Source organism: Triturus cristatus, chromosome 3_2 (genome assembly GCF_964204655.1).
Source record: "Triturus cristatus chromosome 3_2, aTriCri1.1, whole genome shotgun sequence".
Lineage (NCBI taxonomy): Eukaryota > Metazoa > Chordata > Amphibia > Caudata > Salamandridae > Triturus > Triturus cristatus.
The window spans coordinates 698,355,696-698,382,951 of NC_140584.1; the positions used below are offsets into that span (position 1 = coordinate 698,355,696).

At 47.8% G+C, this 27,256-nt stretch overlaps 1 protein-coding gene across 5 annotated transcripts in view; it reads left to right on the forward strand.

Moving 5' to 3' along the window:
- Positions 1 to 27,256, forward strand: part of HECW2 (HECT, C2 and WW domain containing E3 ubiquitin protein ligase 2) — a 1,572,445-nt gene that overhangs the window by 1,153,094 nt on the left and 392,095 nt on the right. For all 5 annotated transcript variants that reach the window (XM_085648759.1, XM_085648760.1, XM_085648761.1 and 2 more), the window contains one exon: positions 14,830 to 14,972. In XM_085648759.1, the coding sequence (XP_085504885.1) occupies positions 14,830 to 14,972 (143 nt within the window). The remainder of the gene's footprint in view (positions 1 to 14,829; positions 14,973 to 27,256) is intronic.

Genomic DNA, 27,256 nt, shown 5'->3' on the forward strand with positions numbered 1-27,256 from the left:
ATGTGGAGAAAGGTGGCACTGAGCCCGCAGCCACGCTTACAGAGCCCGTCGTCAGAAAACCCCATCGAGACCAAACGGGGACCCGTCACATAGACACGATGGAGAATCTTAAGCTGGACCAGACGGAGACGGGCCGGGATGGCAACCTCCTTAGGGGAGGACAGCGCAGACTGCCAGTCCTCGTCGTCCAACTCAACCCCATCACCCGTCCACGCCTCCCGAAGTCGCACCAAGAGATCAGCCCGATTATTTATTAATTTTTTATAAATCAGGGAGATAGTACTGTCGGGGACATGTCCGTCGAGTATACGGTCCTCGAGAGGCGAAGAAACAGGGACCGTGGTCCCCTCCCCAAAGACCGAGAGCAGGGCGTGCCGAACCTGGGCATAGCGGAAGAACTCCCTTTCACTAAGCTCGTACTCGCTCTGAAGCGCCGCGAAGGATTTAACCGCGCCTTTAACCCATAGGTCCCCCACTCTGCTAATGCCGACCGTATCCCAGTGCTCAAAGCCTTTCGTTGTCCAGAGGCTTCCCAAGCGCTTTGAGGCGAACAAAGGAGTAGCACACGTTAAACGCTCACTCCAGCCCACAGCTACATTCGCCGCCTTCCACACCCGTACCGCAATCCTAGTAGGGCCCGTGAGGGTCCTTCCGACAGATCGAGAGTAAAGCGCTCTGTTATAGTTACCGCCGGGAAGCAGGAATTTATCCATCTCATATGCCGGGTTCGAACCAGGAGCGTACGTAGCATGGTTAATGGCAGCCAGCTGGGAGGCCCAATAGTACCTTCTAATGTCAGGAAGAGCGATGCCCCCGTCATACCAGGGAAGAGTCAGCTTTGCCAAAGCGATGCGCGCACGACCGTCCCAAACCAGTCTCCTCTGCAAACTCTCCACTTCCCTAAAGTAGGCCGCCGGAATGATATCGAAGGAGTTCTGGAGTGCGTAAAGAAATCTGGGAAGGGACATCATTTTAAACAGTGCTGCGCGACCAAGTGGAGACAAGGGCAACTTACACCACCGAGCCGTATCCACCCTCAAACGCCGGAGGGGAGACAGGAGATTCTGCTCGTAGCGGGCCGCCGGGTCCAACGAAACGTACACCCCCAAGTATTTAAAGCCGGATTGAGATGTTTGGATCGGAAGCCGAGGCGGCAAGAGAGGAAGGCCACCGGAGATAGGATACACGCAAGATTTGGACCAGTTAATTATCAAACCCGAATTTCTCCCGAAGGAAGTAAGTACATCAAAAAGCACATTGAGCGACTTTCGCGGCGAGGTGAGGTACAAAAGAATGTCATCCGCGTACAACGAGACCCGATCCTCGAAGCCCGGGGCCCACCGGATCCCTCTGATCGAGGGCTCCCAGCGGAGCCAGGCAGCGAGCGGCTCCAAGGCAAGAGCAAAGAGCAGAGGGGACAACGGGCACCCCTGCCTAGTACCCCTCCCGAGAGCGAAGGGCCGAGAAACCCGCCCATTGACAACAACCTGAGCCATTGGTCCAGCATAGAGGAGCTTAACCCAACTAATAAATCCCTCCCCGAAGCCAAACTTCGCCAAGACGGCCCAAAGGAATGGCCACTCGATGGTATCAAAGGCCATCGTGGCGTCTAAGGAAACCAATATAGCCGGTTCAGAGAAGGACTCCGCCCTAGCGAGGACGCCATGGAGACGCCGCAAGTTGAGAGCGGTATTACGATGCGGGATAAAGCCGCATTGATCCGGATGTATCAGATCACATATAACTCTCAGCAAGCGATTAGCGAGGACCTTGGCAAGGATTTTCGGTTCGGCATTTAGTAGGGAAATAGGCCTATATGAGGCACAGCGGTCTCGTGGCTTACCGTCCTTGGGAATCACAACTATGGTAGCCAGACGCTGGTCGTCGGGAAGGGAACCCCGCTCGAGCGACTCCAGAAACATACGACGGAGGAAGGGCGCGATTTTATCCGGGCGTAGTTTATACAGTTCAATCGGCAGTCCGTTGGGGCCCATAGCCTTGCCCGAGCGAAGGGAACGAATCGCGGTAGCGATCTCGTCGACAGACAGGGAGGCCTCCATCTGCTCACGATCCTCGACGGATAAGCCGGGCAAGGCAATATCCCGCAGCAAGAGACGAGAGTCATCCTCATCTCTATCAGATACCGGGGAGTACACCGCCCGGAGGTGGTCAGCAAAACACTCCACAATCTCACCAGGGTCAGTCACACACACTCCATCCGAAACCCGAAGCTCCGGGACCACACGATTCACTCTCTCCTTCTTGTCCAACCAAGCAATCAGTTTACCCGCCTTGTCCCCGGCATCATACAACCTACCCTGCTGCTCCCTATACATGGTCTTGGCAGCGTCAGTAACAAGAGACTTATATTCAAACTGCTTCAAGCTGAGGGCGTGAAGCCCGTCCTGAGTGACACCCGTCTCCAAAGCTGCCTCCAGCCCCGATACTTCAGTCTCCAGCTTCATCACCGCCTCATTCTTAACCCTCTTAGCCTCCACTATCTGGGATAGGGCATGCCCGCGGAGCCCTGCTTTGAAGGCTTCCCACAGGGACACTGAGGACAACACCGACCCCTCATTCTCGAGAAAATACAGATCAATCGACTTAACAAGGCTATCACGAATTTTGGGGTCTCGCAAGTACCAAGGGTTAATAGGGGCGATCCGCCCAGCGGACCGCGTCCCGGTGTCAAAAAGCAACCACAGTGGGGAATGATCAGAGATACCCCGGGCCAGGTGCTTAACCTCTCGAATCCGGGCAGTCTGGGCCGCGGGCATAAGAAAATAATCCAATCTGGAAAGACTCCCATGGGCCCCAGAGTGAAATGTGTACTGACACTGTGTCGGATGCATTAACCTCCAACAATCCACCAGACCGAGGGTATCCAAGAGCCCGCCGAGCCACGCCTGGGCAGCAGGGAGGGCCCTGGGCGGGTGGCGATCCAGATCTCCCGAAACGACCGAATTAAAATCCCCACCCAAAAGCAAAAGACTGTCAGGAAGCTCAAGCAGCATACGACCCAAGTCCGAGAAAGTGGAGTTCTGGAGGCCCGGGGGAACATAAACCGAAACCAAGGAAAGGGACTGTCCCTCCCACCTCCCAGTCAGGGCCGCATAGCGCCCTCTATCGTCTAGGACAACCCTGGTGATCTCTAGCGGAAGTGAAGATCGTAAGAGAATGCCCACCCCTCTAGAGCCGGTGGTGAAACCGGAATGGGCCACGAGTCGGTAGCCCCCCCTGTTCATGGCATGACAAACATTACCAACCAAATGCGTCTCCTGTAAGAATACCACATCAGGAGTCAAACGACGCAAATATTGCAGCACAACACCCCGTTTGATACGATCCCCCAATCCATTGACGTTCCAAGACATCAATCTCAACCCGTCCCCGTCCCCCATCCCCTCCAGTAGATCAAGGGTCCCCCAACAAATAGCGCGACACCTGAGACTGAAACAGAGCCAATACCTCACCTTGAAAACAAAAAACACAAATCCAAACAACCCCTCCCACCCACCAACCCCCCCCCCCGAATTCAACTCCCCCCACCCTGCACCCCTGCGGTCCAAAAAACCACCCCAACTTGCAGTGTGCCTGTCGCCCTAGCAACACCATTCTACGAAAAGACCCCGGAGGAGGAAAGGGACCCGTCCCTGCCCGCCCCCAACACAGATCATAATTAAACAAAATGTACAAAAGAAGTAGAACCCAGCTGAACCAAACAAAATGTCAAAGTCAAGGACCAAAAGTCACCCCAAAAGAGGCCCGCCACCCTCGGCACCACCAGAAGGCCCAGGCCGGTCACCCCGGTCCGGTAGAGAATCCAGCCAGTCACTCACAGTCGCAGGACAGTCAAAAAAGGTAGTCCGGTCTCCGTGTTCCACTCGGAGCCTAGCAGGAAAAAGCATAGAGTACTTAAGACCCAGGTCCCGGAGACGGCGCTTCACCCCCTGGAAGCCCATCCGCTGCTTCTGGACAAGTTGGGTGAAGTCCGGGAAAAAGTTAACGGATGAGTTCTCATATCGGACCGGGCCATGTACCCGTGAGGCCTGCAGGATCGCATCTCGGTCTCTGTAGTGAAAAAGTTTTGCAACAATAGGCCTCGGGGGAGCCCCCGGTCGCGGCCGACCGCCCGGGACTCGATGGGCCCGCTCCACGGCAAAGAACTTACTCAGGCCAGTGGGGGAAAGCTGGTTGAGGATGAGATCCTCAACCATAAGATCAACCGGGCGATTGTCGGAGGTCTCTGGAACACCTATGACGCGGATGTTATTGCGTCGAGCCCGTCCCTCGAAGTCCTCCAGCCGCCGGGCCATCAGGTCGTTGGGCGACTTGAGGTCGCCAAGAGCAGTCTGCAGGTCCGACACATCCGTACCAAGGGTGGACGTCCGCAAATCCAGCGATTGAACCCTCTCATTGGTCTTAGAGAGATCCGCCCGCATTAGCGTAACATCAATGGCCACCGTGTCGATTTTACGGGCCAAGGCCTCGTACTGCTTAGCGATGGTCTCCTTGATGCCATTAATGGCGCCCATGATGTCCTGCAATGACAAATCCGGAGGGACGGACGGAACACCACCAGCGTCATCCGGTAGAACACTGGCCGTCCCAGGGGACCCTTTACCTTGAGTGTAGCGGTCCATGTTGTTAGTCTGGACCGGTCCCCCACGTAGGGATGTCTTGGTCTTACGCCTCTCGGGATCCCCATGCCACCCATGTTGAACCACGCTCGCCGAAGGGGACCACCGAGCAAGCGGCGAAGAGGCACAGGCGAAGCAGACAAGAGCCGTACCAGAGACCGCAATGTGGCGGTGCGAGAGGATCAAAGTCAATGGGCACACTGGTATCAGGCGGAGGCAAAGGCACCAAGCGAAGGCCGAGTGAAAACCCCAGCCGCACAAAGCAACTCCACGGTCCAGCCACTCAGAGATCCAAAAGTGAAACCAAAAGTGATGGGGCGGCCGCTGGCACAGCCCCGATGCCGTTGTTGTTCAACTATGCCCCGGCTCCACAGTTCACCTTCGCACCGGGCACAGCGATCAGTTGGGCCTCAAAAGTTCAATCCACCATAGATCAGGTCTCCCAGGTCCGATTTGGTTTCTGAAAAGAGTTTAGGGTTCAGCCAACGTTCATCTTCCAGAATCCGTCAACCAAGTCAGGATAAAGTCAGGATAAATTCCGAGGAGCAGCGAGGGTCCGGGGAGCCCTGTGCTCACGCGACCATCTTGGATGCGTGCTGCTTGTACGGTTTTTTAAATGCTAAGTTATGTATTTATTTTTTATTTTTTTTCTGGTTTTTCACTATGCGCACACCCTGCGCGCACGGTGCGCGAAACGCTTCGCGCACCGTGCGCGTGCTGTGGGCGCACGGTGCGCTTTGCGCACCGAGCACCGAGCACGGAGCGCGCTTACAGATATATATATTGATTTAAATGCTATTTTCTCAGGACCTACTGAACAGATTTACACCAGACCTACAAAAGGCACATCCTTGACCTGAGGACTACCTCTCTGCCAAATTTCAAGTAATTCTGTTCAGCCGTTCGGGCTGTAGCTGTGTCTTAAGGTCCTATGGAAAAATGCATGGGGAAAACGCGTTTTGGGACCCCCCTTTTTTTTCAGCCCCCGCTTGACGAATCCCCCCGAGACTTTCAGGGTAGGAGCGGAGCGTAGCGCCCCATTAGTTTTGAAAATTTCGCGAGGATTCGTCGACCGGCGCCAAAGTTATTCCAAATAGAATGTTGCGGATTTCCTATGGAAACACGGTCCTAACTATAACTATCTACTGGCGACCGCCAGTAGATAATATATATATATATTTATATTTATGCATATGTTATAATGCTGCCCCTTATTTGGGTTAGAATGTTATATTGCATTGCTGTATTGGTATTACGAGGTATCTATTGTTTTTCTTATGATACCCACCATCCACTATACAACTAAGAATTTTTTACTGCTAACTATTCTGATTCTAAGCATGTCAATCTATGAAAGATACCACAATACTGGATAAGAAAACAAGTTACTTACCTGTAACTTTAGTTATCCAGTATTGGTATCTTTCATAGATTCACATGCAACCTACCCTCCTCCCCCGAGAGGCTTGCCTTATTACTTGTACAAATTATTGTCACTTGTGCTACGAAAATCTGAGGGTTTGCCTCTCTGTGGAGGGTTCTAAGAGGGTGCTGCAGCCTGATTGGCTGTGTTCCAAATTTGGTTCTTTTTACAAAAGGACTAAGATAGGCTAATGTAGTGACTTTACCGTCCATAGTAGCCTATTGTATAATGTATTTTATGACTATTATGTATGTATTTTATTGTACCGCGAGACTCCCACCTCGTCAGCGGGGATGATTCTAAGCATGTGAATCTATGAAAGATACCAATACTGGATAACTAAAGTTACAGGTAAGTAACTCGTTTTCTTCTATGGCTTTAAATGCTTTCATTAACAGGTCCTGTTCCATCGATATTGGGGTCTTACGTAGGCCTCTTCTCGTCTAATGGCAGCGCCTTCCGCACTTCCCCAACGTGCTACCTCATTGTGCCAAGTGCATACTAATGGGGCCCTCACGGATTTCCAACGCATAGTAATGGCGCATTTAGCAATCAGTACCGCCAAATGAAGGAAACGGGATTGCACCTTAGGGTGGCACCGCAAGCCAGGTATGCAGCTGTCTGCTGTCTGCTCTATAGGGACCTCAGTTGTGATTTTTAGACTCTGGATCACCTCCGCCCAGAATTCAGACAGTTTTGGGCATGCCCGTATCATATGTAGAATATAGGTGTTTGATAGCCTGTATCTAGGGCAGTGGTGTTCTGTGTCCTGAAACATATGTTGTAATTGGTTTGGGATACCTAAATGCCCTATGTAATATCATAGATTGTATGAACTTAAATTTGGCATTGCGAGACACCTTCTTGGGGTACTCTAGTATGGTGACCCACTCCTTATCTGTTAGGTCTTTTCCTGGATTCTCAGACCATTTGTTATGGAGGACAGTGAGGGAGATCCCAACTTGTGCCCTGGTGGCACAGTATAACCACCACATGAGGTGACGGCCATTACCCATGAGATAAAGTGCCTGCGTTAACTCATGTGTTTGGGGTTCTTCTCTAGTTGGGGCCAATGTTTCTTAACATGAGCAACGATTGCTGCATGTGTCATATATAGGTTACCCGAGACCCCATTTTCTCTAGTGAAGTTCTCATGATCCATGAGGGTACCATTATTAAAGAGCGCCCACACCATAGTAACCCCTTCCTCCGCCCAACAGCGTATCCTACGGGTAGTAATTAAACCCGTGAATGTAGGGATAACCAGCAGTGGTATATTAGTCATATATGGGACATTCCTGTGTGTATATTGTAGTGCCCTATGCCAGTATAGAAGTGCATTGTGTAACAGTGTCAGTGCATTCTTTGGGATTTTTTTGCGGGCAGCATTAAAGTGTGTAGAACTCCACGATTGATGTCACGGGATGTATATCCTACTTCCTGTAAATTGCGTCCTGCCTACCACTGTAGCTGACTCGCATAGCAGTAGGCACGGAAGTCGGGTGCTCCCAATCCACCCCTGTCAGTCTCCAATTGAAATTTGGCAACGCTCACCCTTCGACGACCTGTCCCCATATCAGGTCAGATAACAAAGAGTCTAGTGTTTTAAATATGGGAGTGGGAATTACCACCGGTAAGTTTGTGAAATAATATAATAATCGTGGAAGAATGGCGGGTGCCCCTGCCTACCGGATATGTACGGGATATATGTGATCCAGTGCCGGCCCGCGCCTTGGGAGTTGTATATAGTAAGCGCACCCACTTTAAATATGCTGGTGGTATTCCAAATTTGCTTAGTGCCTTTAACATGTAGTCCCAGTGAAGGATGTCGAAAGCCTGTTTTAGGTCTAAGGTGATGCAACCTGCGTTATGGTTTGATGTAGATATTGTCTCCATAATATTGTATAAGCGACGGATATTTAGCGATGTGCTGCGCGTGGGTACAAAGCCACATTGGTCAGTATGAACCAAATGCTGCAAATATGGGAGGAGGCAAAGTGCTAGGATTTTACTCAATATTTTGTATTCTGTGGCCAATAGTGAGAGGGAGCGGTATCCTGAGATGGAGTCCGTCCGCCATCGTGGTGGTGACCGGGACCGTCGGCAATATATGCGGCGGTCCCGCACACCCGATTAGGATGCGACCGCCACCATAGAGGTCGTATCTTGCATTTTAACATTGCGGCGGGTGCTGCTAACAGCAGCACCAGCCTCGATGTTAAAATAGCATGTTCGCATTTCACTGCACTATGTGGCAGGCACCACACGGTGCCTGCCACTGGGTGCAGTGAAATGTAGGAGAGTACCATGGGTACCCCCTCTCCCAGTGCACCCACACCACCCCCAGACACAAGGGGTCTCGCAACGGGCCTCCGAAACCAATCTCCACTAGCCTTTCAATGGCAGATAAACTACCACGGTAAGGCTGGCTGGGGACGCATCGTAATTTGGCAGACGGTGCCTGCTAGGCACCGCCACCATTTTACGGATCAGAACGATTGCCTGTGGCGGTTCTGTGGCGGACGGTCTTTGCATCCGCCGCGGTCCTAAAGCGATTCCCCCCACCATCATAATGTGGCTGGGGAAAGTTGCGGTCGGATAGCGGAAGGACCGCCACCGAATGGCTGGTGGTGGTGGTCCTTCCGCAATCGGCCCTATAGTGAGGAAAAGGCAAATTGGCCATGCTTATTATAGTGTTACGCGCTAGTGTTTAGCGCCCCAGTGCATGCTGGGAAGGGGCGTGGCTTTGCACGAGTGAGCGCGAACAGAGAGAGCGCGCAGAGAGCCGGAGACGGGAGTGTTCCCGGCGCTCGGTACAAGTTATATCTCAATAAATAAGATTGCACAACCAACGACGGTGCCAGGGTCATTTGTGTAACCACTATCTCTACAAATGGCGACGAGGGAGGGATAAGACCTGCACAGAGCCCAGGCACCTTGTGAGGAAAACCGAGCGTGGCAGAGGTACACCGTCATCACCGTGGCGCAGGGAGAACAGCCAGGAGCATCACTGGCATCCCGAAGGTGCAGCGCGCAGAAGGGGCGACAAGCAGTGCAGCCGATCACGTGGAAAGTGAGAGAGCCACAGGCAGGGACCTCACGCACAGGAGGCCTGGCAGGGTAAGCGGAGGCAGCACACCGACTGGCATGGGGCACACCCACGGGGAGGCCCACGCCTGGTAGAGTCATCACCCTGCTGCGCAGAGGCCAATAGCGCCGCAGCGCTCTAGCGACAAGGGAGGCAGGAGGAAGGATAGAGGCCACAGCTCAGCACAGAGTGCCACCAGGAGCGAACCAGGTCCAAATATTCCCCTCAGAAGCTAGCGACAGACCTGGCGACCCCAGGGCCATCGAGGAGGGGGCAAGGCAGCCTTTCGCCCACGCCAGCAACCAGCTCAGGAGAGAGACAAGCTCCAGGGAGCCCACCAGAGACAGACGACAGGAGGAGTGCAGCCCAAGACGGCAGGGGCAGGATGTGCGCGCAAACGGCGTCACTCACCAACTTAGTGCCCTTCCTACCCAAAAGAGGAGATCCGGCGATGCCCTGGGAGGACTGGAAACGGTATTTCCTGAACTATATTGAAGCCTTAGAAGAAGAAGGCGAAGGGGAGTTCTCAAGTGCAAGGAAAAAGAAAATACTACTGCACAACCTGGGCCCAGAGGGCATCAGGGTATACGACAGTTTGGTGAAGGAGACCAGACCAGCGGCGGACACAGAAGTGTTTCGACACGCACTGGAAGACCTAGACGCTCACTACAGGCTAGTGGTGTGCACAGCCATAAACAGATGCAATTTCTTCCAGAGAAAACTGAACAAGGGAGAGTCCGTAGATGAGTATGTCGCAGCGTTACAGAAGATGGCGGTAACCTGCAAGTTCGGCGCACTTCACGACGAACTCATCAGGGACCAGATTATTATGCACACAACGAACACGGCCATACAGGAGAAACTGTGGGTCAATGGGGACGCTCCGCTAAAGGAAGTGGTGGCGTTGGTGAAGAAGGCAGAACTATCCAAACGGTGTGCAGAAGCGGCCAAAAGAGAGGCCAACGAACGCACGCCAGTCTGCAGGGTAACAGACGGAGACAGATCAGATGCTCTGAAACAGCAGGTGCCAAGCGGTATGAGGTATCAGAAGAGGTTCCCTCAGAAGACCATGAAGAACCAGAAGCCACAGGGAGAACGGAAAAATGGGTGCTACAGGTGCGGCAGCCAATCGCACCAAGGCAATGACAAAGTTTGTCCCACGTTTCGCGCCAAGTGTGCATACTGCAAAATAATGGGGCACTACGAAAAAGTATGCAGGCGCAAGCTCAGCAGGGCGGACGTGAAATACGTAGCACAAGAACCCGAGGGGGAAGAGGAACCCCAAGGAGAAGAGGACGAAGAGGATGAGGTCTTATGCATCGACAATCAAGTGCTTGGAGTGAATTGTGCACGAACCAAGAAACCGGCGCTACAGATGAAGATTGGCGGGGTACAATTGCATATAGTGGCGGACTCAGGCTCCCCGTATACGATCATCCAGAGAGCCATATGGGAAAACGAATTTGGGTCCCAAGTCGGGGCTAATCTACTACCCACCGACATTCATCCGGTCACGTTCACCGGAGAACCCATACCCATGGTAGGATATCGTAAGTTGATATTCGAGTTCAAAGGACGCAGAGCAGAAGGGAAGCTGTATGTGGCAGAGAAAGGACCCCCCGTACTGGGGTGGATGGACCAAGGGAACTTGGGAATACAGCTCAACCCAGGAGGCCCCAAACAAGTACTGCTAATAGAAACAAATCAACAGAAAGAATGGGGCAAGTGGATGGAAGAATATCCCGAGGTGTTCAAGGGAATCATTGGGAAGATGACAAAATTCACACACAAAATACGACTCAAGGAAGGAGCTAAACCGGTGAGCCACAAAGTCCGAAATATTCCCTTCAGAAGCAGGGAGGCAGTCCAGGAAGAATTGAGAAGGTTGGAAGCAAACGGAGTCATAGAAGCGATTGAAAGCGCAGAATGGCTGGCGCCATTGGTGGTAGCCCAGAAACCTAACGGGAAGGTGCGGCTATGTGTGGACCTGAGGGAGTTCAATAAGACTATTCTAGTAGACAAATTCCCGCTGCCTAGGAGAAATGAGATGTTGGCAATGACCAAGGGAGTCAAGTGGTTCTCCACCATAGACCTCACCTCAGCGTATCACCAAATTGCATTGCACGCCACCTGCAATCATCTGACGTCGTTCATCACACCATTTGGGTGTTATAAGTTTCTCAGGATGCCCTTCGGCCTAGCGTCGGCGGCGGCGGTTTTCCAAAAGCTGATGCACAGGTTGTTCCAAAGGGTAGAAGGGGTTCAGTATTTCCAGGATGACATCCTAGTAATGGGGAAATCCCAGGAAGATCATGACAAGAAACTACACACAGTGCTGGCGATCTTAGCCCAAAATGGACTCACAGCGGAATGGCAAAAGTGCAGGTTCGGAGTCAACTCGGTGACCTACCTGGGCCACGAGATCAGCGGAAGGGGTATAGAACCGAAAAGAGTGAACATGGCGGCCATAAAGGACGCGCCCACACCGACAAGGAAGGAAGATGTCCGCTCCTTCCTGGGCATGGCTGAATTCTACAGCAAGTTTGTTCCGCATTTCGCAACCAAAACGCACCACATAAGACAACTCTTGAAGGAAAAGAATGTGTTCAGGTGGACGCAGGAGGAGCAAGATGAATTTGAGAGCATAAAACAAGACATCTGCACAGCTATCCCCCTGGAAGGGTTCGATCAAGGAGCGTTGTCCATCCTGACCACCGACGCCAGTGACAAGGGCCTGGGGGCGGTCCTGATGCAGAAAGGCCGAGGCGGAGAAGTCACTACCGTCAGCTTCGCTTCAAGAGCCTTAGCGGCGAACGAAGAAAAATTCAGCGTTATAGAGAAGGAGATGCTAGCGACTGTGTGGGCAATGGAATGGTTCAGACACAGTACTTGTGGGGCTCGAAGTTTCTACTCCGTACCGACCACAAGCCACTGGTGAAAGTATTGACCTCGAGTGGACATGCGCATGCGACACCTCGCATTGCAAGTATGAGTTTGAGGCTGTTGGACTACGTATATGATGTGGAGTACATCCCCGGGTCCAAAAACAAGGTGGCAGACTTCTTAAGCAGGGCAGCCGCCATGGAGTCCGCAAGAGATCGAGAACCTTCGGAATGGGAAGAGTACATGGTAGCAGTCACGCAGGACCACGAGGGAGCGGTCAGCATACAAGAATGGGAAGAAGCGTATACAGGGGACAACACGATGAACACAGTGAAAAGCTATGTGACACAAGGGTGGCCGGACAAAAGGCACCTAGATAGCGAGCTGAGGAAGTATTGGGAAATCCGAGAAGAGCTGTCCTTAGGAGACAACCCAGTGTTTCTTCTGAGAGGGGACAAGGTGGTCCCTCCGACCTCACTGGTGGGCCGTCTCTTAACCATCCTACACGAGGGACACCTGGGGATCATGAAAACTAAGGCGAGAGCAAAGCAGGCATACTGGTGGCCAGCCATGGACGCTCAGGTAGAAAGACACGTCAGGACGTGTGAACAATGTAACAGAGCGGATAAGACGCAAACCTTACTGCGCCCACCACTGGTAAAATTCACAGGATTGTCAAGTCCCTGGGAAATGCTGTCAGTGGACATCCTGGGTCCAGTCCTAAACGCGGAAGGAGAACCGAAGTACATCATAGTGGCAGTGGACAGATACTCTAAATGGCCAGAGGTAGATGTGTGTGAAAGTGCCGACACTGAGACGGTGTTAGCATTCCTCACTGCCACATTCCTGAGAGAAGGAATACCCAAGATTATAACGTGTGATAATGGCCCACAATTTGTTTCAGAACGATGGAACGCCTTCATGACCAGGAATGGAATCGAAGTCAAACACACCCCAATCTACCACCCGGCGGGGAATGGACTTGCAGAAAGATTTAATCGAGTGATAATGGGATCCATACAAGCGGCTATCAGTGCAGGGCAAAAGTGGGAGAAGGAACTCCAACGCATGCTCTGGGCGTACAGAATCACTCCAGTCGCCACTGGGTACAGTCCGTTCAAGATTTTAAGGGGGCTAGAACCTTTTACGAAGGACAATGCAGCGTGGAAACACCTTATGGTACAGAGCAAATGGTCGCCGGCGGTGGTGAGGCGTAACCTGGACAAAGCACAGGCAATATATACAGAGTACTATAACAAACGCCGTAATACCAAAGGGGTGACCCTGGAGAAAGGAGAGTGGGTAAGAGTAAAACATGCCACGCTAAAAAGAAAAGGAGAAAGTAAATTCAGCCCACCGCTGCAGGTCATAGAAACATACACCAGGTCAGCCTTATTGAGCGACGGGAAGGTATGGTCACAGGACAGAATGGCGAAATGCAATAGAATTGAGAAGTGGGAAGACCCGGAGGACAGTAGAACACCGAGCCAAGCATCGGAGGGCGAGCCGGGAGGAGAGGAGAGCCAAGCGGCGGAAGAGCCAAACCCAACATTCCCCAGGAAAAGGGGAGAGATTCAGAGCCAGAAGACGGTAGGAGGAAATAGAACAGATCGCTTCAGGGAAGTAGAGAATCAGGTGCAAGAAGAAGAGGGACAAGAAGAAGTTGCGACCAGAGGAGAATCCCCGACTAGAGGGGTAAAGGTGGCTCCAGAGAAAAGACAGAACTGTACGAGATCGGGCAGAGAGGTCAAGATGCCAAGAAAGTTTAAATACTATGAAACGCACACCAAGTAAGACTGAACTAAGGGGGGGGCATTTTTGTTTTGGTGAGAGCATTAAAAAGGGGGAGATATGTAGTGTTACGCGCTAGTGTTTAGCGCCCCAGTGCATGCTGGGAAGGGGCGTGGCTTTGCGCGGAGACGGGAGTGTTCCCGGCGCTCGGTACAAGTTATACCTCAATAAATAAGATTGCACAACCAACGACGGTGCCACGGTCATTTGTGTAACCACTATCTGTACACTTATCTATGCAAGAGATACACTTTGTTGTACAGTAATAAACCTGCTCTATTGAATTGCAGAGCAGCAGACTATATTATATATTAAATATATCAACTTTCTAAACAGATATATTGTGAAAATTGACCTAAAAGTATGTTGCTTTCGTTGTTGATATTTTCCACAATTGAAGGTGCATGTTCTTTTAACTTATATGTGCGTAGTTTCATCACAGGCTACAACTCGGAACTGATTGTTTTCAGTTATTTTAATGAACCTATGCTGATTTGCGCAAGGATAGTTGTAGCCCTTATCTTGCATTTCCCTGAAGGTTTGCTCCTGAAGAACGCCCCTTTGTCCGAGGCCCCGAGCAGTTTGAGTTTTTCTCCTGTTATATATTTTTAAATGTCGATGATAAATATTTTGTGTTCTCGGTCTCCAAAAGTATATGTCTTCTTATTTCCGAGCTGCTCTTTCGATCAGACAAGCAAAAGCCTTGCATGTCTGGAACCAGGATCTGTTTGGAAATGCAGCTTTCAAGGAGGGGGGAGATCCAATCTAACTTAGACAGTGAAAAGTGAGAAGTGTCAGTGTTGCTATTTACTTGACTTTGTAGTAAACGTAGCTGATGGCCCGAGTTTAGGTGAAAGTGACTTAAAAAGACTGCTTTCGAAGTACCACATAAAAACCATCAACAGCCAGCCTTTTAAGTGAATGTGTAACTAACTATATTACCATAGTCTTTGCTTCCTTTATACCACACAAATACAAAAATGTAGACTCTTTTGTTTTTGCAGCGGTATGCGTTTGTTGCACTTCTCACAGACGTCCTGGAAATTGAAATAAAAGATAAATTTGCCAAGAGTCGGCCTATCATCAAGCGGTTTCTTGGAAAACTAACAATCCCAGTCCAGAGACTTCTGGAGCGACACGCAATAGGGTAAAGTACAAACTGTTCAAGTTCCTAGGGAAAAAGCAGCAGGAAAGTAAGTTTTAAAAATATTGTCTTGAATTTGAGTAACTTCTAAGTGGAATCAAATGTGGGATTGGTTGGGTTAAGTTTCCTCAACACAACTCCCAACTTTGCAACCAGCAATACCATGCCTAAATACCCTAGCACCCTTCCAATCCTCCTTTCCTGTTTAAATCAGGTTGCTAGTAGGGCACAAGGTGAGTGTATGCTGCTTTTTCTTTTTTCTGCCATCTGGATTAAGGCCATCTAATGTGTGAATTGTTGAATTATCTGTATATGTTTATGTTATTTCAGCTACTTTATTTAAATGAAGGATAAAGCACAAACATATTAAGACTAAGCATTATTTCTTTGTCGATTGCTCAAGTTTTAATGTGGACTATGGCTCGCTAAGGCATAATAATCCAATGTGTACAGGTCCTGAGATATTATTGGGCATAATGAAGTTATGAATTACTGACATCGGAATCATCAAGATTCTGCAAAATAATTCCCAAAGTTCAGTTTGAATACATAGTGCTAAATACCCTAAGCTAGCCCTTACTAAGCGCTCTTTGTTTTAGCATTTAAGAGTATCGGGGCACAAGGTGATATAGTTGTTTACTGAAGATCCCACAATGCAGTGGTGTGAGTAAGACAGGTTTGGTGTACAGGTTTTATGGTTCCGCTCTCACCAACTAAGATATTTAGCCAAATTCAAAATTATTTTTCTCTTACACATCTTTACCTCAGAGCAGCTATCTTTAGCGCCTCTCATTGCCTGTGAGTTTGTCCTTATGTATTAGGAATGGTGCTGATTTCCAACTAGAAATGTGGCGGTGCGAAGAGCCTTAGTCTCTTGAGGAACATTCCCACTACCTCGGCATCTCCAGCACCGTTGCCGGTCTTATTTTGATATATTTATGGTCTTATAATTCTAACATGGGGTTCGACTTTAACATGTGCCTCACTGACTGTCCAGCAGTCTGCACCACTTGTGTTATAAGTGAGGAAATATTCATATCACCAACACCAATTTGAAACTACATTGAAGTACTAAGTACATTAAAAACTCTAGACTCTGAATGATGAACAGCAAGCACCTTAGGGCAAAAAGGCTTGCATTTAGTTGGAAGGCTTCCACTTTTTCATCATGCCTTTTTCACGTTATCTGCATGTGGAAATGTCTGAAGCAGTTGACGGGCACTCCCAAGGATGCATGCACTCTGTGGCTCAGTACTGTGGACGGTGATCAGAAACAACTGTGCCTTGTAACTAAGAAACTGTGTAAGCAAACATGCAGAATCTAACAACCACCTCTGTTGTACATTTATAGGGCCTCCTGTTAATGTCAGAATGTTGAAGAACCAGTTTATCTTCAAACAAGATCATGCAGTCTGTCTTTTGACCAGGCCCAACACGTTTTGGTGCAATATTAGCAACAACTAAATGGAGTGTCACCCATGTTGGCTTTTTGTGCGTTCGCGTTCCAAAACTGATCCATATAAAATTAACTTGTCAATAGTTAAATATTGCGTCAGTTCCATTTTGAACATTTTGCACTGCTTGCATAAAACGGAATTTAGCAAACAAATGTTGCTCCAGTCCTTACTGCATAAGGGTTTTTCCTAGGACTCGGAGCCAAGTCACAATGTAATTTCCATGTGCAATTATGACTTACATGGGGACAATTGGGCATCTACACGTAAACCCTCATCCTGGGTCATAATGGAGGGTTGGTTCCTTCCACAAATGCAGGTTTTTTGCAGCAGTAACACAGACCAGAAGAGTAAGGATGAACGCATATAGAGTCTTAACTCTAGGTATTCACAAACCTTCTAAAGTTACAGGTAAATCCACCGTCTCTAAGTGGTGCAGTGTTGGAAAGTGCACAAAACACATTCATTTTCAAGTGGTTGTGAAGGAACGAAAAGAGGGTAGGAAGATGGCGGGGGCAGGAATGGCCGTTCATCTTTTTTGTTTATTGTTTTCAAACATTTTTGTTGATAACATTCATGCATATTTGGGCGTGAAACCCTATGTGAAAAGTTGGCTTCTTTTGGCCTAGCATCTGTGAAGTCTGAGCCTTTAAAGATTGTGTCGTTTCTGCTTAGGTTACTAACCTTGATTCATTTTCCACTACTTTCCTCACACATGCAGTGTATATGTGCAGCTGTAAGCAGTATTCCTGCATGAAGAAGCTAAATGGGTATCAGTGGTGCTGAAATAATTTTTAGAGTGGAGATGCTGCCCAATAACGTCACTTTACAAAGGCATAATGGATATGTGGAAGTCAGTTTTTAAAAATTACAACAAATGCCACCAGAAGCAAAACATTGGAAAGACCCCTTCATTTCTAACTCTCCGTCTAAACTATTTCTAGTTTTCTGGGGTGCTGCAGCATCTCCAGCACCCCCAGTTCCAATGCCACTGACGGGTGCTGCTTATGTCGCCAACTTTAATTTTTGTCTATAGCATAATTTTACTCACTTGACAGCATCTCTGCCTTGTACATCTTTCCATATGGATTACTGGGCATTTTTTCCCCGTTTTAGTGTACGAGAACAAAGCGACCTTCGACTATATTAGCTGCTTCAAATGTATCAGTTCCCCAGCTATGTCCCCAACTGAACTACCTATCCCTGTACCGCGGGTCATCTAAGTAGATCTCTTTCCCCTGCCACTTTCCCTTTATCTCCTCCCTTTACTTGTCCTCCTACCACGTTCACAAACTTTACAGAGCAGTTGACCCAAAAACTGCAGTCAGTATGGGATAGGAACTGAAAGCATGACAGAAATTGCAAATCATGACAAGGGAATTATAACGGCTAGTTACAATTATAATTTGTGTATCTTTCTCTCGCCTCCCCCTTCATCACACTGCTTGGCGCTGTGCACTAAGACAAGATAAGAGTACCACTCTGGTCACTCGCGCATGATTTAAAAACACTTCCCACATAGTATCACAACAAATACAACACTCTGCCAACCACACATTCCACCACGGTGTGGCATATTACCTTTCCAGTAATGTGCTTTCGTGCTCCCACAACAGGGTTACAAACCCCTATGAACTGCTGCAATGCAATACATTTATTAAAACGACTCAACCAAAAGAGACAAAAAAGCACATCCTCTTATCCCACATGAGAATAATATCCTAAAACTCTGCATAGTACAAAAGACCAAATGTACTGTTCGTCTGATCGCAAAAAGCAGTATTAATTAGGTTGGTCACAAATTGGGACATAATATGACTGACCAAAATCACATGGTCAGCAGACCACCATCCCTGTGATTACTTAAAAGAAAACTTTCATGAAAAGAAGCAACTATTTTTAGAAATTTATAAAACTTTACTGACTCCTCTAAAATGACTTTTGTCTAAGGCCAAAAACGTTTTTGCTGTTGAAAAATCAGAATCAGAGTGTTTGCGACCACAAAATAGTTTTTTACATCTGGCTATGAATAATTTTCTTTGCAGCATTACTTATTGTAAGAAAAAATGCAACAAGTAAATTACATGTGAAGGATGTCACGATAAGAAATGAGTGAAGGAAAGGAAGAAGAAGAAAAGGAGGAGGAGGAAGTAGGAGAGTGCTTACAGGATACTTGTGCTATTGATTCAGTGCAATAAGCCCATCCATGTCCCAAACCATTAGAAACAAGCATCGGCATAGTCAATAGGTCGGATGTCATCCACCAACCTAAAGGCAATTCCTGTTTTGCTTTGTCATGATTTTTGAAAAACTTTATTGTTCAGGAACTGAAAAAAATATCTAAAAGCAAAATTGTTTTTGTGTCTCACAAAACACATTACCTTAGAAAGAAAGAAATGTGGACACAAAGAAGAAAATAATGAAATGGAAAGGAAAAAAGGAAAGACAGAAGCAAAGAAAACAGGAAAGATGGAAACAAGAAGAAAACAAGAAAGGAGGGACAAAAGGACAGAAGGGAAGAAAGAACAGAAGTAGGAAAGACAGCAAGAAAGAAAGAAGGAAGGAAGCTGGGAAAATGGAAATTAGAAAGAAAGAAGAAAGGAAACTTGGAAAGATTGAAAGAAGAAAGAAAAGAAAGAAGGGAAGATTGAAGGAAAGAAAGAAAAAGGACAGGAACAAAATAAGGAAAGAAAGCATGAAAGAAAGCCAAAAAGAAGGAAAGAAGGAAGGAAACAAAGAAGGAATGAAGTAAGGAAAGATGTAAAAAAAGAAGGACTACCACCTCGAAAACGACACCAACTCCGCCACCCTGATCGACAACCTCGCCAACCTCGGCCTCCGACAACTCGTCACCGAACCCACCCACGCCGCCGGCCACACGCTCGACCCCATCTTCTCCACAAGCACCCACGTCGCCTTCAACCACACCACCGAACTCCACTGGACCGACCACCACTGCATCCACTTCACATTCAAGAAGGCAACCACGCACCACCACACTCAACAACTACCTCGCCGCTGCTGTGGCAAAATCACAGACAACCAACTGACCTCCGCCCTAGCACTGGACCCTCCAACCGACCCCACTGACCCCGACACCGCCGCCCGAAACCTCAGACAGTGGATCCGCTAAAGAAGCCCTCCATCAACAACTCCAGCAAGAAAGCCGCCTGGTTCACCGAGGAACTCCAGACCTCCAAACACACATGCCGGATGCTAGAGAAAAAATGGCTCCAGGACCGCACGTCAGACAACCACGCCGCCCACAAGGACGCCATTTGCAGTCACCACCAACTCATCAGAACAACCAAGAGATCATCCTTCAAAACCCGACTGGACAACAACGCACACGACTGCAAAGAGCTCTTCAGCATCGTCAAGGAACTCTCCAACCCCAACGCCAACATCAACGACACCCTGCCCTCGCAAGAACTGTGCGACTCTCTGACCACTTTCTTCCAGCGCAAGATCATAGACATCCACGACATCTTCAACACACCACCAGCCCCAACCACGACTGATCCCACCCCGAACACCACCTGCACCAACCAGCTGACATCATGGGCCCACGTCAACGATGACGAGACATGAAAGATCATGAACTCCATCCACTCTGGATCACCAACAGACCCCTGCCCACACCACGTGTTCAACAAAGCGGACGCAATCATCGCACCCCAACTACGGAAGGTCATCAACATCTCCTTCGACTCAGCGACATTCCCGGAAAGCTGGAAGCACGCCGAAATAAACGCCCTCCTCAAGAAGCCCAAGGCGGACCCCAACGACCTCAAGAACTTCCGCCCCATCTCCCTGCTCCCCTTCCCGGCGAAGGTCATTGAGAAAATCGCCAACATACAGCTGACCCGCCACCTCGAGGACAACAACATCCTAGACCCGTCGCAATCAGGATTCAGACGGAACTACAGCACCGAGACAGCCCTCATCGCTGCCACAGACGACATCCGACACCAACTAGACAACGGCGAAACCTCAGCCCTCATCCTCCTGGACCTGTCAGCCGCCTTCGACACGGTATGCCACCGCACCCTAAGAATATGCCTCCAATAAGCCGGAATCCAGGAAAAAGCCCTAGACTGGACCACCTCCTTCCTCTCTGACAGAACCCAGAGAGTCCGCCTCCCACGCCACCGTTCCGAAGCTACCAACCTCATCTGCGGCGTACCCCAGGGCTCATCCCTCAGCCGACGTTGTTCAACATCTACATGGCCCCCTCGCACAAGTGGCCCGCCAACACGACCTGAACATCATCTCCTACACCCAGCTCATCCTCTCCCTCACCAAGGATCCTCACACTGCCTAAACCAACCTCCACAAGGGAATGAAGGCCGTCGCCGACTGGATGAGGAGCAGCCGTCTGAAGCTGAACTCGGACAAGACGGAAGTCCTCATCCTTGGCCCCACCCCGTCTGCCTGGGATGACTCCTGGTGGCCAACAACGCTAGGAACAGCACCGACACCCACGGACCATGCACGCAACCTAGGAGTCATCCTCGACTCCTCCCTCTCCATGGCAAAGCAAGTCAGCGTTGTCTCCTCCTCCTGCTACAACACCCTGCGCATGCTTCGCAGGATCTACAAGTGGATCCCGATCGAAACCAGAAGAACTGTGACCCAAGCCCTCATCAGCAGCCGGCTGGACTACGGCAACGCACTCTACGCGGGGATCCCAACCAAACACCTACATCGACTACAACGCATCCAGAACGACTCGGCCCACCTGATCCTCAACCTCCCCCGACGCAGTCACATCACCCCCACCTCAGAGATCTTCACTGGCTCCCCGTCGACAAGAGGATCACCTTCAAGCTCCTCACCCACGCCCACAATGCACTCCACAACTCCGGACCAGCCTACCTGAACAACAGACTCAACTTCTACACCCCCGCCCGCCAGCTCCGCGCCGCCAGCCTCGCCCTCGCCGACGTCCCACGAATCCAGCGTACCACCTCCAGAGGCGGATCCTTCTCTTTCCTCGCGGCCAAGACCTGGAACACCCTCCCCACCCACTTGCGGCAGACCCAGGACCTGCTCACCTTCAGGAAGCTCCTCAAGACCTGGCTCTTCGAGCAATAGCAGCAGCCTCCTCCAACCCCCCCCCCCCCTCCTCCGCAGCGCCTTGAGACCCTCACGGGTAAGTAGTGCGCTCTACAAGTTCTGTGATTGATTGATTGATTGATGGTAAGAAAGAAGGAAAGGGACAAAATAAGGAAATAATGAAGGAAATAAAGCAAGAACGAAAAGGAATGCATGCAGGAAAGAAAGGGAAGAAAAAAAGTTATGAAAGAAAAGAAGAAAAAAGTAAGAGACAGAAAGAAAGATAGTACATGATAGGAAACAAGGAAGAAGGAAATAAAAAAATTGTTACAAGTGCTTCAAATTAAACACTGTAAAGCATAATTGTTTTTTCTAGGCAAAGTTTATTAAAGAACCACTGGTGAAATTGAGTCCATAATAAACATATTCCAAAGACTTAACTTATGAATTCACATGTATATTATCGAAGCTTTTGGATTGTGTACTCAATACATAGTGAAAACAGAATAAATTAATACAGAACCATTTCAAATGGATGCCATCCATTATGCTGTGAAATACAAGCACTCATATAAACAAAGGACATTTCAAAAGGAATTTACAATAGCATTAGCAGGAGATATGAACTGATAAAGCTGGAATGTGGCCTGTGCTCTCATCCGGTAAAAAGTGGCCTGCTTTCCCCACAGCCTCTAAGTACAAATGCAAAACTAAAGTAAAAACAAAAACACTGGCACAGAAGGGAATAACCTTGTGTGGCGATGTGCTCATTGTGACAGAACAAAATGCAGTCAGTCAAAGTGAAGGTAACCAGTGGCTGAAGTAGGCTGACACATTGCCCCATGCTGAATGCTGTAGTGGATGGAAGCAAAATATGAATGACAACAACAGACCAATGGCTTACTAGAGGTGGCTGAAAGCCCCTTTAAGTAAGTGTAGTATCCATATACTTTTAGCAAAATAAAGATCTTGGCTAACATCAAACCTAAAAATGGCAGTCAGAGGGATGTCAGGCTGAACTGAGTTGCAAATAGAAATGCCAATAACTAAAGAATGATAAGATGAATCAAGTCTTTCCAGATATAGTGTCCAAATAGGATTGGAGCCCTCAGGTTTTGTAAAAACAAGCTGTGCATCCTCATTCGTAAATGTTATCCAACAGGGCTCCAAACTGATGCCAGCACCACCAGAACCAGAAACATTTTGCCTAAGGAACTGTTGCCTCTTTTTGTGGGTGTCTTTATGGAGGTTAGGAAAAATCATAACCCGCTTGCGCTCACTGTGCAACTGTCCCTTTAGAGGGACCGCTTTCTTTAGGATGTGGGTCTTGCTTTGCTGGGTCACCAGGAGTCGCAGCGAATGTGCCACCACTACAATTTAGGTCAGGAGACCCCTTATGCAATTGAATCCTGATAACCTTCTTCATTTCCCTTTAGCAATCAGGTATAAACTGCAGCAGAAGTATCCTTCTTTACTGGGGTAAGGGCAGTGCACCATTTTTAAGCTCTGTGTGGAGGAAAGTCTAGACATAGAATTCAACAAACCCTTCCTGAAATACAAGTATTTCTCTTATGTCTTATCTCTGTGAGTGGAACAGGAGTGCTGCAGCTCATTCACTTCTAAATTATTCTAATAGCTTGTCCTTTGCGCCATGGATATTAAAGAAAGACAAGTCTTTCTATTATGTTTCTTGCTGCATGACAAAAACTGTCTTCTTTCTTTGCTATAAACATAACAGAAATACACATAATGGATAAAGTACCCCTCTGCCATACATTATAAGGATATTGCAAGTCACCGAGGAGTTCCATAACAATACCGAGGAACGAGGCAGAAGGCCGAGTTTCCTTATAAGGTTATGGACCTTCGAGATGAGTAGCTCTTTCATATGAAAGAACAAGCATGTCTGCAAATATGAAGAATAAAAATAAAACCTCTAGTTCAAAATTAAACATATCAAAACATGTTAGCTATTTGTTGCAAATAGATATAAGAAACTCTTCAATTGAAGTCCGTTTTCAAAAAAATAAAAGCTGTACTGGCTTGGAATGTGTAGAAACATGCCGAAAAATTCTAGCTTTCCTCTAACTAGCTAATGAGTGCAAAAAAACAAATATGTTCTCTCTACTTGTTAAAGTAAGCTGAAAAATAGGCCAGAAGAAAAAAAGTATTCCTTTTTGTTGCTCTAACAGCTGTTACAATTATGCTCCGTTACCTGACCTGCCTTTCACCTCGGCTGCTGGCTCTGGCTGCAGGCATTGTGATGTCAGAACTTGACTGTAATAAGTAATAATAGTCGAGTTCTGACGTCTTTTCTTTATTATCGGTGACTGGGTGTGTCACAATTCACTGATTATAATGAAATTAGAGACTAGCTTTTATACAGAATCCCATATATTATAAGACTGTTGCAAAGTAGGACAACCACTCCACCTGTCTAGGCTGATAAGTACAAAGGTCTTTCTGTTATATTTATAGCCATTGGCAGGAGGATTTATTTCATTCAAAAGAAATAATGTGGTGTTCCGTGGGGTCCTGCCTTCACCCTGTAGACTTTAAATTCATTCTAATATAAAAATCCTAGAGAGCTAGACCTTAGCTGCGTGTAGTGCCTGAACTGTGTTTTGCGTTTTGGGGATCTCTTTTATTATTATTTTTTTAAAATACAAAAATTTCAGATTGGTAATGTGTAGAAGTCACATTTCGACGCAGTTATTTACTACGTCCTTTTTCATGTAGTGTTTACACTTTAGCTCAAGCCCTCTTTCTGTTTTATAAAAGTTAGTTCAGCTTTGGGTTCTACATGAAAATTCGGTGTTTAGGGTATAATTTGCTATAGAAATGTGGAGATGCATATCAGACCTGGACCACAAACAAATGCTACCTAACTAATAGCAGAGTGCATCCTTCAGAATCCCAGCTACCCCATTTTACATCCATCAGCATCAGTGTTGAGATAAAGGGGTAAGATTTAATGTGCTTTGCCGTCACGTTGGTGGAAAAAAGAGATATCTTTCACTCTGGAGCATTTTCTAAGGGAGGCTTCCAAACGGTTCTTGCAAAGTCTGTGGCTCTGGCGGGTATACTGAGGATTTGTTTTCTCTTCTGACTGTACTGAAAGCAAGCGTTTGAACTGTGTGATCAAAGAGCACAGCGAGGAGCTGCAGGCTTCATTTAAAGTATGGCTGGCAGAGCCCCCCTCCAGGCCCGCCTGGTCAGAGGAGGACTGCCTGTCATACTTAGAAATCCCTGCCACATCAACACGCTTCATTTTGCTGAAAGCACTTCTGCTGCACCGAGAGAAGCAGTTGGAGTAAAGCTGTCACAATTGGGTGGTTTTCCTGCATCATTTTTTTGTTGTAGAAACAAACTCCCAAAGCGTTTTTTTTTTCTGTAAAACAAAAAAATCAAAGGTGCCGGCGTGAAGCGTCCTGCCTGTACAGCGAGGGCCATTGATGGTTTCCCCTGCCCTTGCTTGCCATTTCTTATGTAATGGTCCCAGAAGAAACAAGCATTAAAAATGCAATGTCTCATCTTTTATTAAGTTAAAGCCATTTGCTTTGCTATACAATACCATTAGCAAAGCAAATGGCTTTAACTTAATCAAAGGCGAGACCTATTGCATTGTCAATGCTTTTTTTTTTCTTCAACTGGGAAACGGGGGGACTGTTTTCTATGATTGCTGGAGGGTCCATGGCACACTTTCCCCACTACTAGTCCTCAGTGTGACATATGATAAGCAGCGTCAGCTGGAGCGTGTATGTGTGGAAGGAGCCGATCTCTGGTCCACAGACTCATTCTTCTTGCCCAGGCCAGGACAGCAGCAGAGCAGTGCGGCCAGGAGGCAGAGAAGGCGCTGGCTGCAGCCATCTTTGCGCAGATTTAAAACAGTTTAAGAAAATCCAAGTGGCTGGAGCAGGGAGATACGCATACGTGCCAAGGGGCAGACAGGTCAGCAGGACACAGCAGAGCACTGAAAGTGAAAGTGCGCACAGCGCGTTGAATATAAACAAAGTGTGTTTGCGAACAGTAAACAGTTTAAAAAATCCAAGTGGATGGAGACACGTATACGTGGCGAGGGACAGACACGTCAGCAGGACACAGCAGAGCACGGATAGCATTGAAAGTGAAAGTGCGCACAGCGCTCTTAATATAAACAAACCACGTTGCACGTAAAAAAAAAAGCAAGTCACATTTAAAACAAGCGCTCGCATGGGGATCTCTTGTCTTTATGGGGCCATGTGTTTGAAACACATGGCCCCATAAAGATAAGAAACCTTTTGCGGCGGGAGGAAGTCAGACGAGCCCTTTCCCAATGGCTGGCCACCGTTTAGCATAAACGGTGACGCCAGCCAATGGGAAAGAGGGGCGGGGTTTGAAGCCCTTTACAGAATTCCCTCAGAATCATTAAATCTCGCCGAGCGAGCTGCGCATGTGCGCAGCCACGCTAGCTGAGACCTAAAAATCTGTGCTTCGAGCCGACCCTAAATAGGTTGGGCCGTTGACACCGTACAGGCGGTGGCCCTGCACTGGAGAGGCTGCTGGCTACGATTGCGCATGTGCTCTGAACAAGGGGCAACCCAGTAACCCTGGATACGTCAAGCTGTTTGAAAAAAGGGGTTCCCTCTGAATCATTCAAGAAACAGTGAAATACTTTGCTTATTTCAAAAGAACTATTAACTTGTCCCCTATGTGCATTACATCCACAACTAGTTTACTAATATAGAGCAATATTCATGGCGGTTAAATACACAAATGATTTATATAGTAGCCACACTTGGCCCATAATTGCCATCCAAACTTGGATAAACCACGTGCTACATATAGTGTATGTCATTGCAGTGCACACGAAATATGTGAATACATAGGAAGGGCATAGGAACAGAACAGATATGTGTAAGGTTTTGGCGGTTGGCAAAGATACTATAAACATGAGTCATCACAAATGATGGTCGTACTTTGGAGTTCAATCATTAATTAACAGTCCATATCATGAAAGGTTGTCAACGTTTTGACTTTTGTAAATATAACTTGGACGTGGTCTTTGTTTGTCAAGACTAACATGATTTTATAAGTAGCGTTCTTGGAAAGAGAACTGAAACTGAGGTTAATACTAACCTAAATATATTCCATCAGAAAGGTAGTGGAAATGACTCTGCCAGAATTGGTGTTGGCAGTCAGCAAGGTACAAACCAGCTACCCATAAAAATGGAGAAAGGAGAATTGCATAGCACTCAGTACCATGCAAGTTGTGTGGTAAAAAGGGGTAAAACCTACCCATCACTGTTTTTGAATCATGACAAACAATGTGTCTAATAAATAGTGCAAAAAAGGTGAAATATACTATTGCTATGACTGTCACTGAAAGACGTTACGATGGGGACCTCAAGTGGATGATGTCAGAAAAAAGATTTACTAGTGGCTGGAACAGGAACTCAATGTCCACTTGCGCATGCTCAAGCGATCCTATTAAATTTGTGGACCAAATGGGGGCTGCTTTAGCGTGCACACAGCTTGAGCGAAACAACCCAGAACAGCACATATGATTAATGAAGTGGAATGATTGTGCAAATTTAGATAATGCATATTTCAAACCAATATTACCAAATTCAAATAAAAAACTGGTAAAAGCATGCTTTCAGATAGAATTTGGAAAAAAAAAAAAATGTGGTAATAATTCTATTTTGGAAACAATTGTAAAAGTCGGAGAGAAAATACTGAAACACTCATTGTGCCCGATTGACATGAATATATTCAACCCACAGGAAAAGAAAC